General features: G+C 47.0%; 1 protein-coding gene across 1 annotated transcript in view; it reads left to right on the top strand.

The window, feature by feature from the left end:
- The first annotated feature begins 576 nt into the window (after positions 1-576).
- The window catches only part of atn1 (atrophin 1), a 13,362-nt gene continuing 3,038 nt past the window's right edge, over positions 577-10,900 (top strand). Inside the window, exons 1-7 of the mRNA XM_037676601.1 lie at positions 577-953; positions 3,817-3,952; positions 5,001-5,102; positions 5,475-5,594; positions 5,767-8,555; positions 9,356-9,566; positions 9,711-10,895. Coding sequence (XP_037532529.1) covers positions 3,926-3,952; positions 5,001-5,102; positions 5,475-5,594; positions 5,767-8,555; positions 9,356-9,566; positions 9,711-10,895 — 4,434 coding nt within the window. The 5' untranslated portion in view covers positions 577-953; positions 3,817-3,925. The remainder of the gene's footprint in view (positions 954-3,816; positions 3,953-5,000; positions 5,103-5,474; positions 5,595-5,766; positions 8,556-9,355; positions 9,567-9,710; positions 10,896-10,900) is intronic.

Below are 10,900 nucleotides of genomic sequence, written 5' to 3'. Positions count from 1 at the left end.
TTTGCTATAGCTGCCGAACCTTGACTAATGGTTGGCTGGACAGAGCCGCGCAGGCGCACTGCGCGCAGTCTCCGAACGGGTTACCATGGTTACCATACAATAGGAGACGGGACAGGGGGCTACGAGCAGGGAGGAGAGGGAGGAGCAGGAGGAGGAGGTCTGCAGAGCCGCTCGACTGGACACCGCAGCGGGCACGGAGCTGAGTCAACACGGGAGGAACCATGGAAGCTAACTGTTTTAGCCGTTTTTAAAGCGAGTTGAAGCCGCCTTTGTTAGCCAAATTAGCTAAAATTACACTTTACGTCCTTTGAATCTACTGATGAGTTCAGTAAAAACAGCTAAAGGTTGTTCCGTATATTCCCCCCCCCCCCTCTTCTGGTTTCACTGCGGGTTCAGCCTGAGCAGAGAGGCTCTCCTAAAGGTGACTCGGAAGGGAGCACAGAGACCCTCCCTTTTCAGAGTTTTGGCCCTCACTCTGCGCCTCTCTTCTTTCTCCCTGCCACACTCCCTCCTCCTCCCCCTCCCTCCCTCCTTATGCAAATCACGCCCTCACCACTCTCCCTTTCCCTCACCCGACGTGCATCCCTCTCTCCGGCTGAAATATTTTGACTGTACGCCTGGAGAGGGGTGGTTTAAAAAAGAAGTGCAAGTCGTCTTAGAAGAGGGGGAGGCATCAATTTGTATAGCCTCCACTTGGCACCCCTTTTTTTATTTTTAGGGATACTCCCCCCTCCTTCAGCAAAGGAATAGCAAAAAGATTTCTTCTTCTGCGTTATTGTTATGATCGGTTGCAATATGAGCCAGCGCGAGCCCGTGTTGTTGACAGACGCCTCGGCTCCGAGGTGCGCGTGTCAGCGTGCAACATAAAACGACAAGAAGAAGAAGAAACTAAAACGGGGGAGAAAGGGACGAGAAGTGAGAGTGGAAGAACGCGTCGCTGGATGTTTTAATAGGTAAGGAGGAAAATGGATTCTTAAGGCTTCTCTGTGTGTGTGTTCGGAGCCACGTTTGTGCTCTCCCCCTGCCATCTTTTACCCCGTTTCTTTGTGCACTAATCATATATCCTGCGTTATTATTATTAGGGCTACATTCTATCCTGCAAGGTTATGTTCAGGATCTGCATCCATTAGCGAGGAAAGAAAGGGGCTGAGGGGGGAGAGAGAGGGGAGGGAATTCGGCCATTCTGAATCATCACCTTTTTCTTTTTTAACATGTGCATCGTTTGGGAAACGCGGCTCTGCGTGCACAGGCATCCGCTCAGATTGCTGAACACGTCGTGCACGACCTGGGCTCCGCCGTGGGTCCGGTCCCCGCGCGCGTGCACCGACCAAGAGCTTTTTTTTTTTTTTTTTTTTTTCCGTTTTTCTTCGGGAAGAAGAAAAGAAGGAGAATGGAGCGGCTGCGTCCTGCACGCTGGTGATGTAAGCAGAGCCTCCGCATGCTGCTGCTTTGCATCACATGCAGAGGCCGGTTTGTTGGATGATGCACGCGCTGTAGGCTCGCGCTGCTGGTGTGTACTGGATGACCGCGGCCGCCGGCGGGCCGCGGGCGGGCCACCGGCGGGCGGGCGGGCCTGCTACCTACCACCTGTAAGATGCATTGTCTCGTAGCCCGCACGCAATGGTCCTGCTCCAATCATGGATCTCTGCACACATGCTCTTTGTGAAGGCGGACGATAATGTTTTTGCTCACGTCTGTGTCCGAGTTTTATCAAAATAGCTCATGAACCGGTGGACAGATTTTCATGAAACTCTTCTACATCTACAACTGATTGACATTTGGAGCCAATCCAGTTCAAGATGGCCACCACGGCCAACTGACCTTAAATACAAAATGACTATAATTCAGTCAGTTTTACAGATGTTGATCTTAAACTTGATGTGGTAGTAGCTGAGAGTCATCACCATATGGTAGACTGAGCAAGATCTTCGTTTATAATGTTGCCAGTAACTGTTTGAAGCCATCTGTCTGTTTGCAATAAATCTCATGAACCACATGATGGATTTTAATGAAACTTAGAAGGAATCGTCTCTGGATCTGCATCTACAATTCTTTAACTTTTTGAGCCAGTCTAATTAAAGGTGGACACTACAGCCAAGGGACTTCAGAAAATGCTCTGTTGGCTTTAATTCAGTCAATTTTACACATGTTGAGGTCAAATTGCATGCGGTTTTAGCTGAAAGTCATTCACAACACCGAGTTCAAGTGCTACTCGTATATTTGCCTTAAATTTTAGTATTAACTGTTGGGAGTCAAACCTGTTTGTCTGTTAGCGAAACACCTCATGAAAGCTGTCTCTTAACAGTACACAGAAAGTACTGTTTGTTCATCTGTTACTGATATCTTCTGTAGCCAATTCACTTCATGATGTCTGCCATAGCTAATCAACATTAGAGAAGTCAAAGGTGGCTCGAACTCTGTAATTTTACAGATACGGAGCTCAAATTTGCCGCGTTAAAGTCATGAGCACGATGTTGCATGCAATAATGTTATTAAGATTCAACCAAAACCACCACGACTCAGTCATTCGTCAACATAAGATGATCTTAGTTTAAAACTCTTGACGTTCTTGAAGGCGGCGAGCGACGTTCATTCCTTCAAGTAATTCTAGGCCTTTATTTTATTTTTTACGTGTGAATAAATTGCAACTTTAAGGATTTAATTGATTCTGAATATTCCACAGCAGCATGGATAGTTAAATTCATGGTTGTGGAGTTACGTTTAAGCACATTTCCCTATAGAGCAGGGGTGTCAAACTCACTTACAAAAGTGGGCCAAAATTAAAACCTTTTTCAAACTAAGGGCCAATTTCAGAATCTACATGAACTCAAGTTAAATACCCGACATCTTTTCTTGGCCACAGGTTCCTCAACAAGAATTTGATTGGTCTCATTTGATGTTCTCTGTTGTACTTTTGACGTCATAATCAAATATTACTGAAAAAAAATAAAGTAATTAAAGTATTGTTTATTTAAAATAAAATCTTGTGGGCCAGATAAGATGTCATTGAGGGCCACATTTGGCCCCCAGGCCTTGAGTTTGACACATATGCTATAGAGTATATCATTCTTCCTTTTTTCCCGCCCAACAGTATGCACTATTTTTAACCTCATTCAATATACATGAGCCACTTTTTACATCTTAGCGACACATGAATGAATGAATGAATGGATGAATGGATTAGACAAGCCTTGCGAGTATCTACTGTGCATTGCCAGACACAACCACATGGATAAAGAAGCTTGACATTGTTCACTTCCCTAATGGCTTGCTGAATAAATAAACATGTGATTCTTCTGGCCATAACCAGGTCATGAGGGTTAACCACAAGTGGCTGTGGGTTGTTGTAGGGAAGGTGGAAGCAGAAAGGAGGGGGTTGTGCCCCCTCCTCAAGATATTTTCTGTAGTTGATCTGTTTTCTGCAGGCCACTTTTCCATTATCTCTATTTAAGCACTGTGGATTCAAACTGGTGCATTCTGACAATAAGAAGGGGTTAATCATGTGCCAGTTGCTGCTGAGGTGAAAGCCGAGCGTGGAGAGGAGGCTGTTTTGAGCCACGGTGAAGAGCAGTTGTACTCGTACAGAGAATGCAGCGAATTTAAATGCTGCTGCTGTGCTCTTGCAGTCGTACACTCCAATGTTTTTTTTAATGTCACAAATTCCTGAACTCTGCTCTTGGTGCAGATAGCAAATGACACGGATCAGCGCCGAACTCTTTCATGTTGTGTTTTTACTTGTGTGTGTGAAACAGTTAATTCTCAGGAGGATGGCTATGCAGACTGAATGATGCCTTCTTTGCTTGTGCTTCTTCTCAGGTTTTGGTAGCTTTCTCGGTGTAACGCAGCCGAGTGGGTAAACAACTGGGATCCAGTTCAGTTTCTGCAATGGCTTGCGTCGTAAAATGGATGTCATAAGGAAGAAATAATGAAAACAAGGACACACAAGGAATCGGTATGGCCCAAGGCTTTTGTCTGCATTTTATAGTGCTGTTAGAGGTTGTATTACCTGCTTAGTTTTTCTGACATCATAATTAGAACAAAATTAGACAATTGTTCTAAATCACCATTTTCACTAGAATTTATTTGGTTATGAAAATCAAAGCTATAAACACATTATTGACAGTCTGTACAGTCTGAAGTCTCTCATAAATTACTGAAAATTTTTAATTAAACTTTCAGAAGGAAATCATAGGTTGACTTCTACAACTGATTAACTTATGTACTTAATCTGATTCAAAATGGTCACCACAACTAATCAGCCAACTCAAAAATGGCTACATCTCTTTGAATTTTACAGATATTTAGCTAAAATTTGCTGTGGTCATACCTCACAGTCATTCACAACAAATACTAACTCCAAGCACTGAAAGGTCATGCGAAATTTGGCAATATAGCATAAAATTGTGTATAATAATATTTATATTTTCAAGGTGTGACTAAAATGGTAGCACAGTGGCTTAGTGGTTATCACTGGTGCCTCACAGCAAGAAGGTCCTGGGTTCAATCCCCGGTTTGGATGGGGCCTTTCTGCGTGGAGTTTGCATGTTCTCCTAGTTTACATGGGTTTCCTCAGGGTACTCCGGTTTCCTTCCACAGTATAAAAACGTGCATGTTAGCTGCCTTCAGGCCTCCCTTGCATAAGAGATCTGTGATCTCAATGGGATTTGTCTGACTAAATACAAAGTAGTTTATAATAATAGTTATAACTGTCATATCTCAACATAAGAGGTTCTAAAACACTGGCATGAAAGGTGGCGGGTGATATGCATTCCTTCAATGAATGCTAAGCTTTAAATTATTTAACATTCTTTCTTTCATTTTTTGCATGCTTATTCCACCTAAAACCAAATTATTCTCCTTTGTTTTATATGAACTCTATTGTCACTCCAATCAACATATGTGCCTAGTTTTCCTCTTTATGCTCTTCTCCTTGAACATTTAAATAAACATTTAACACTTTGCACCACCTGCCACGTATTCCCTTTTGCTGGATTTTACAGATGCCCATGCGCAGTGGGCGACGGAGGGGGGCAAGTGAGGAGAGAAGGGGTAGACGCCCGCACGCCAGCCCCACTCGCCCTGAACGCAACGACAGACAGACGGTTAGAACTCATCTCTTTTACTTTGTGTTCTTGTTGTTTAGGTTTAGACCTCTATCTGTCTGGGCCTTAATTTTATTTGTGCATAAATATCCAAAAGTCATGAACAATAAAAGATGTGCGGTACTGGTGAGGTGTGTGCTGTCAGCATATGAGTCATCGGCACGAGTTCTGCAGATATGCTCTTGCAGTGTAAGAATAGTGAGAGTTGCTTGATGTGCACCTTTTGCACATTGAAATCTTTGATGGTTTGTGTTGGAAATAGATGCGGTGTGTGAGCGCATGCAGCTATAGCTTTGTTCTAAAAACAAATTTGGGTCTATTAAAAGATTCAGGATTATCACAATACAATTAAAAAGTCTTGTGTTGTTTTAGCAAAGAAGTGCTGGTGAGGAATTGGCTGGAAATCGCTTCAGTCGCAGATCACAAGGCCATGATTCATCAGAGAGCGAGGGGGAGGAACTTGTGTCTCCTCCAAAGAGGCAGAAAGTTCAGGTTTGTGTTACATTTTGTTACATAAAGACCAATTATAAAGCCATGGTTCAGATAAATCACTCATATGTGACTGTTTTAGCTCAAATTTAATTATTTCCCTTCTATACCAGCATGTAGTCAGTCAAGATTATCATTTTTCATCTCATCCAGAAATTTTGTAATTTCTTGTCAGGATTCGGTCTCTACCCCAAACCCTCCAACATCAACACATATGACTGAAAGTTCGACTCCTTCCACTGTCCCGCCTCCGACCACCGTTCCCAGCCAATCTCGCGAGAGTGACAACGAAGATGGCCAATCCCAGGGCAGCAGAAGTTCAGTTGTCGGGAGTCTGGCCAACAGCAGCAGTAGCCTGAGCAGCGGGCGGGATATCGACCAGGACAATCGCTCCTCATCTCCAAGTCTTTCTGCGTCACCTTTGGGTAGCCTGGACTCTGATTCTGATGGCCCCGACTCACCAAAGCAAGGAGAACGAGAGAAAGGTAAAGAGGGAGGAGCAGGGAAGGTCACAGGAGAGGAGAGGAGAACACTACGAGAGACGAGAGGAGAAGAATCCTGCGGCGATGGTGAAAAGCGAGATGTGGAGACAGTTGAGGACTGCCCGTCTTTAAAGCCCCCCTCCACTCCCTGCTCTTCTTGTAGTCTGACTCCTTCTCTCCGTGGAGCTGGAGATTCATCAAACGACAGCAGTTGTGGGAGGAAGTCATATTTCTCCCTGGACTCTAAACTAATGTGTAAAGTTGAGTATGGTACACCAGCGGGTGTTGAAGGTGCCCTAAGTGGTAACAGAATGACTTCCAAAGCCAGCACACAGTGCATCAACAAGACAACTATCTCTGGTGGAGATTTTTCACACAACAGCCCCCACTCATTACCCCCTCCACTTCCTCCTCCGCCAGCTCTGAAGCCTTTGGAACATGGCGGTCAAAGCTTGCCTGCTGAAGTTAAGATAGAGAAAGACAAAAGTGAAAAATCAGACAAACTCTTGGACAAGACTCAGTCAACACCTCCCTCTCTGCTGCCACAGGCCGGCCCCCAGCCTCAGCCTCAGACCCAGCCCTCTAGCCATCCCCACCACTACAGCTCCACCAGTTGGCAGGGTGGCACAGCAACTGGTTGCCAGGGTAGCTGGGGCTACTCTCGTTACTCTGGCAACCACCACCCACAGCACCAGCCTCCTGTGCAGCAGCAGCAACTCCCCTCTGTTTACAACCCTCCATCCTCTCGCCACTCCTCCTCCCACCCCTCTTACCTCCCCCATCCTCATCCCCACCCCCACAGGGAGTACCTTCCCAGGTATGCCGGAGGGGGAGGGGACAGAGAGAGAGGAGCTGCAGGAGAGAGGGAGAGGGGAGCGAGAGGGGAGTGTGGGGGGAGAGAGATCAACCGAGAGTTTTCTGCTCCCATTGGCAACAGCAGCAATGGTAGTGGTGGGGGCAACAGTAATAATGGTTGTGGTGCCATGGGGGGGTCCAACAGCATTCCAGGTCGGGAGTTTGGAGGTCTATCAGCGGGGCAAAACCGAGAGTACCAAGGTAGTGGAAGAGATGGAACTAATTTAGGCCCAGAAAGAAGAGACTTTGGTCCAGCTTTTAGGGACAGGGAGCGAGAAAGGGAACGTGAAGGAGGAAGGGAGTTTAATCTGCCAAATCAAAACCAGAGTAGAGACTTTGGCCCCAGTGGAACCACAGGGGGGCATCCCAGAGACAAAGATGGCAACAGATGGGGTGAGTTTGTGGGCCAGACAAGAGAGGTTGTGAGCAACAGCAACCCCAACAACAACTCCATACCACAAGGAAACCCTCCAAATTCAACCGGTGGCTTACCAGTCACTCCTATCCTCAACCGTGACCCACCTTCATCTCCCCAAAACAATCCTAATCACCCTTCCCATTCGTCACTGCCCTCACACCCCCACTCTCATCCTCCAAACCAATCAAACCGGGACTTTCCTCCTCCCATTGACCAGACACAAACATCCTCCTCTGGAGCAGACCACTTTCACAGAGAGTACCCTCCGACTGGAGGAAAAGACTTTCCAACTGGGGGACCTCCTTCAGCTGGCACAAATCGGGAGTACCTAAGCTCCCCTGGGGTAACTCCAAATCTGGGTCGAGAGTATTCAGGACCTGGAGGAACACAACATCTTCACCCACAACACCCTCACTACCAGTCTGGTCCCAAAGACAGGGAACGGGACGCAAACCTGCGAGAGTCTGCTCTGTACCAAAGCCGCGGGGGGCCAAGTCAGCCTCCTGCACTCTCTCCTTCCTCCTCTTCTAGTCATCATGGACAATACCCACATCCAACTCCTCCACCAACTCTACCCTCACCTCAAGCTTCCCATGCCCCCCCACCTCCCTCCGGTATTGGACCCTCTGTACGTCCCTCACATTATCAGTCCTCAGCCCAGACTCCTCCAACACCCCTGTCTCCCTTACCCAGCCCATCTACCAATCAGATGGGAGCCTTCTCGTCCTTTCCTTCTGGTTCCTCATCAGCTCCCAGCATACAAGTTCCTGCACCAGGTGTGCCATCCAGCTGTTCACCTGGATGCCGTCCTTCATCATTCCATGGCACTTTGAACAACCACCCTCAATTCAGTGGAACATATCACTCTAATGGAAACAATGGCAGCTTTGTGGCAAACACTAGTAGCAGCAGTAGCGCAGCCAGTAGCAGCAATACCAACTCGCAGTCGCTCTCACCACAAAATGTCTCAAAGGTTCCTCCACCTCTTAGTAACTCCACCAACAACAGCAACATCTCAACACCTGCCTCGAGCTCTTCCCATCCTGGTGTAGAAGGACATCCAGATTCAAGCCTACCTCCTACACCTGTCATCAAGGAGGAACCCCCAGAGGAAAGAGAGGAGAGTGAAAGCCCACCGCCAGTGCTGAAAAGTCCTTCTCCTGAACCAAAACATGTGGATATTCCTATTCACGCCAGCCAATCAGCACGGTAAAGTCATCTCATTATCCTTAACCTTAAAGTATTTGTTGCAAACTATAAAGTAAGTCATACAGTAGATTATCATGAATGCTATCATGTGGTACAGTTTGAAAGAGTTTACTCCAGTGGTTTTCCAGATATATTGATGAGCCATTCTGCAATGCACTTAATGCAAGCAAAGCCTCATGACTGACCTACAGCAGGCTGGCCAAAGTCTGTGTAAGGAAACAAATAAGATGGAATTGACAAGCATAGATTTGAGGAAAAGATGTTTAGGTGAAAAAATAAGAGCAAATTTGCTGCTAAACATTAAAGAAAAGAGAATCAATGTGTAAGACAACTATCAAGAATAAATATCAAGGATCAAGCATAGAGGCGTAGTGTTATAAAGAGAGACATGAACATCAGCACATGAACCGTGGATATGAGAAAAAAATTGTGAGGATTCGATTTTTACGGTATTTTATAATTTTTTGCCAGTTCTCGTGACATTGCAATGATTATCTTTACATTTAGTGCCATGGCTCATGTTCGTGCTGCTGTTCGACATATTGTTTTTATACTATTAGTGCTTAGCATATTTTTAGTTGATGTATTTCTTGGTTCATATCTTAGATCTTATTACTGTTTTTCTTTTACATTTTATTGTTGGATGTAACTGGGACCCTGTGTACATAATTTCGTTCCACCACATGTACCACGTGGTGCAAACGACAATAAAGAAACTCTGACTCTGACTTTAAGACTGTCAGTCTTCTTGGTGTTTAGCATCTTAAAAACAATGTTCTGATGCTGTCTATCAATTCTAGGTTTCACAAGATTCTTGACCGTGGTAGCGGAAACTCTTGCGCCCGCAGTGATGTCCTTTTCGTCCCATTAGACGGCTCCAAGCTGTGGAAAAAGAGGAATGAGATGATTGAAAGGGCTCGCAGGGAAGTTGAGCAGAGGGCCAGAGACCTGAGAGAGAAAGAAAGAGAAAGAGAACGTGAGCGAGAGAGGGAACTGGATCGACATCTACAGGTGTGCACATTTCACGGTGATAATTAAGTACAGTGTTAAATTTAATGAATTGGATTGAGACTAAATTGATCTGTTTAATGGAAGAGGAGTAATGTAGGTCAGGCAAACATGATTTACTGTCTTCTCTTGTTTTCTATTTCACAGCAGAAGGATGTCAGCGCTGCTGGAGGGGGTCGCCAGGGCTCCTCACTCTTCTTCCCCCCCTCATCCTCCATCATTCTTGACCCTTCATGTTCTTCTGCTTCTTCCTCCGGCAACCCTGTCTCCCACCCTCCCTCTCATCCCCAGCATCACCCCTCACATCCACATGCTCACCTTCCTCCAGCACACCATCTACATCCCAGCCTCTCCCACTCTATCCCCCACTCCCTCCTCTTACCATCCATGGGTGGGTCCTCAGCAGTAGTTGGGGGCCCTCAGGCGGCCCTGGGTATAGGTTTAGGAGGTCCATATTTAGGCCCTGACACACCAGCGCTGAGAACTCTGAGCGAATATGCTCGTCCGCATGTTATGTCGCCACTCGGGGCTGCAAGTCGTGCTCAGGTGCACCACTCTCAAGTCCACCACGGTCACCCCCACGTTCACCCATCCTTCTTCCTTCCCCAGTTTCAGAATCATGCTTTAGGCCACCCACACCACCTGCCTACTGATGCTGCAACAGCAGCAGCCATCTTGGGCTTCTTGTATGGTGGCGGCCTTGAAGGCGGTCCGGGTATTGGTGGGCACCCCGGGATGGCAGGAGGCCCCGTACCTGGAGGAATTGGGGGAGCAGGTTTAGGAGGTGTTGGATTCCCTCATGCAATGGCTGCGCATCGAGATCGGATAAAGCCCGGATATGAGTTTAAGAGTGATGAGCGAGTCTACCCGCCAGTATCCATAGCTGATCCTGCAGCAATTGCTCTCGCTCACTCACATTCACATGCCCACGCTAATTCCCATGTACATGCTCACCCCCTGCTCCTTGGAGGAGGTGCAGCAGTAGCTAATGAGGTGTCACTTTATGGTACTCCTCCGCCTCCAGCTCCACCTGGTCCTCCTCACCTCCAGAACCCAACTCTGGCAGCTGTAGCTCGACCCCCTAACCCCCCTGCCCCGCAGTCCTTGTCCAATCTACCTCCTTCATCTCTCCTCCCACCTTCACTCCCCTCTCACCCATCATCTGCTCCACTGACTGCCCCCTCAGCCCCGGCAGCCCCTTCTGCTCCGCCTCCAGCACCTCCTCAGCCTGGTCCGCCGACTTCCAACGCCACCTCAATTCATCACCCTGTCCCCCATTCTTCTTTTCCCAGCTCTCTGTCCTCTCATTTGCCACCACCCCCTGCCCCCGCTGCTCC

The sequence above is a fragment of the Nematolebias whitei genome, chromosome 5, assembly GCF_014905685.2.
Source record: "Nematolebias whitei isolate Nwh7 chromosome 5, NemWhi1, whole genome shotgun sequence".
Taxonomy (NCBI): domain Eukaryota; kingdom Metazoa; phylum Chordata; class Actinopteri; order Cyprinodontiformes; family Rivulidae; genus Nematolebias; species Nematolebias whitei.
This window is presented reverse-complemented; position numbering and strand designations above follow the sequence as displayed.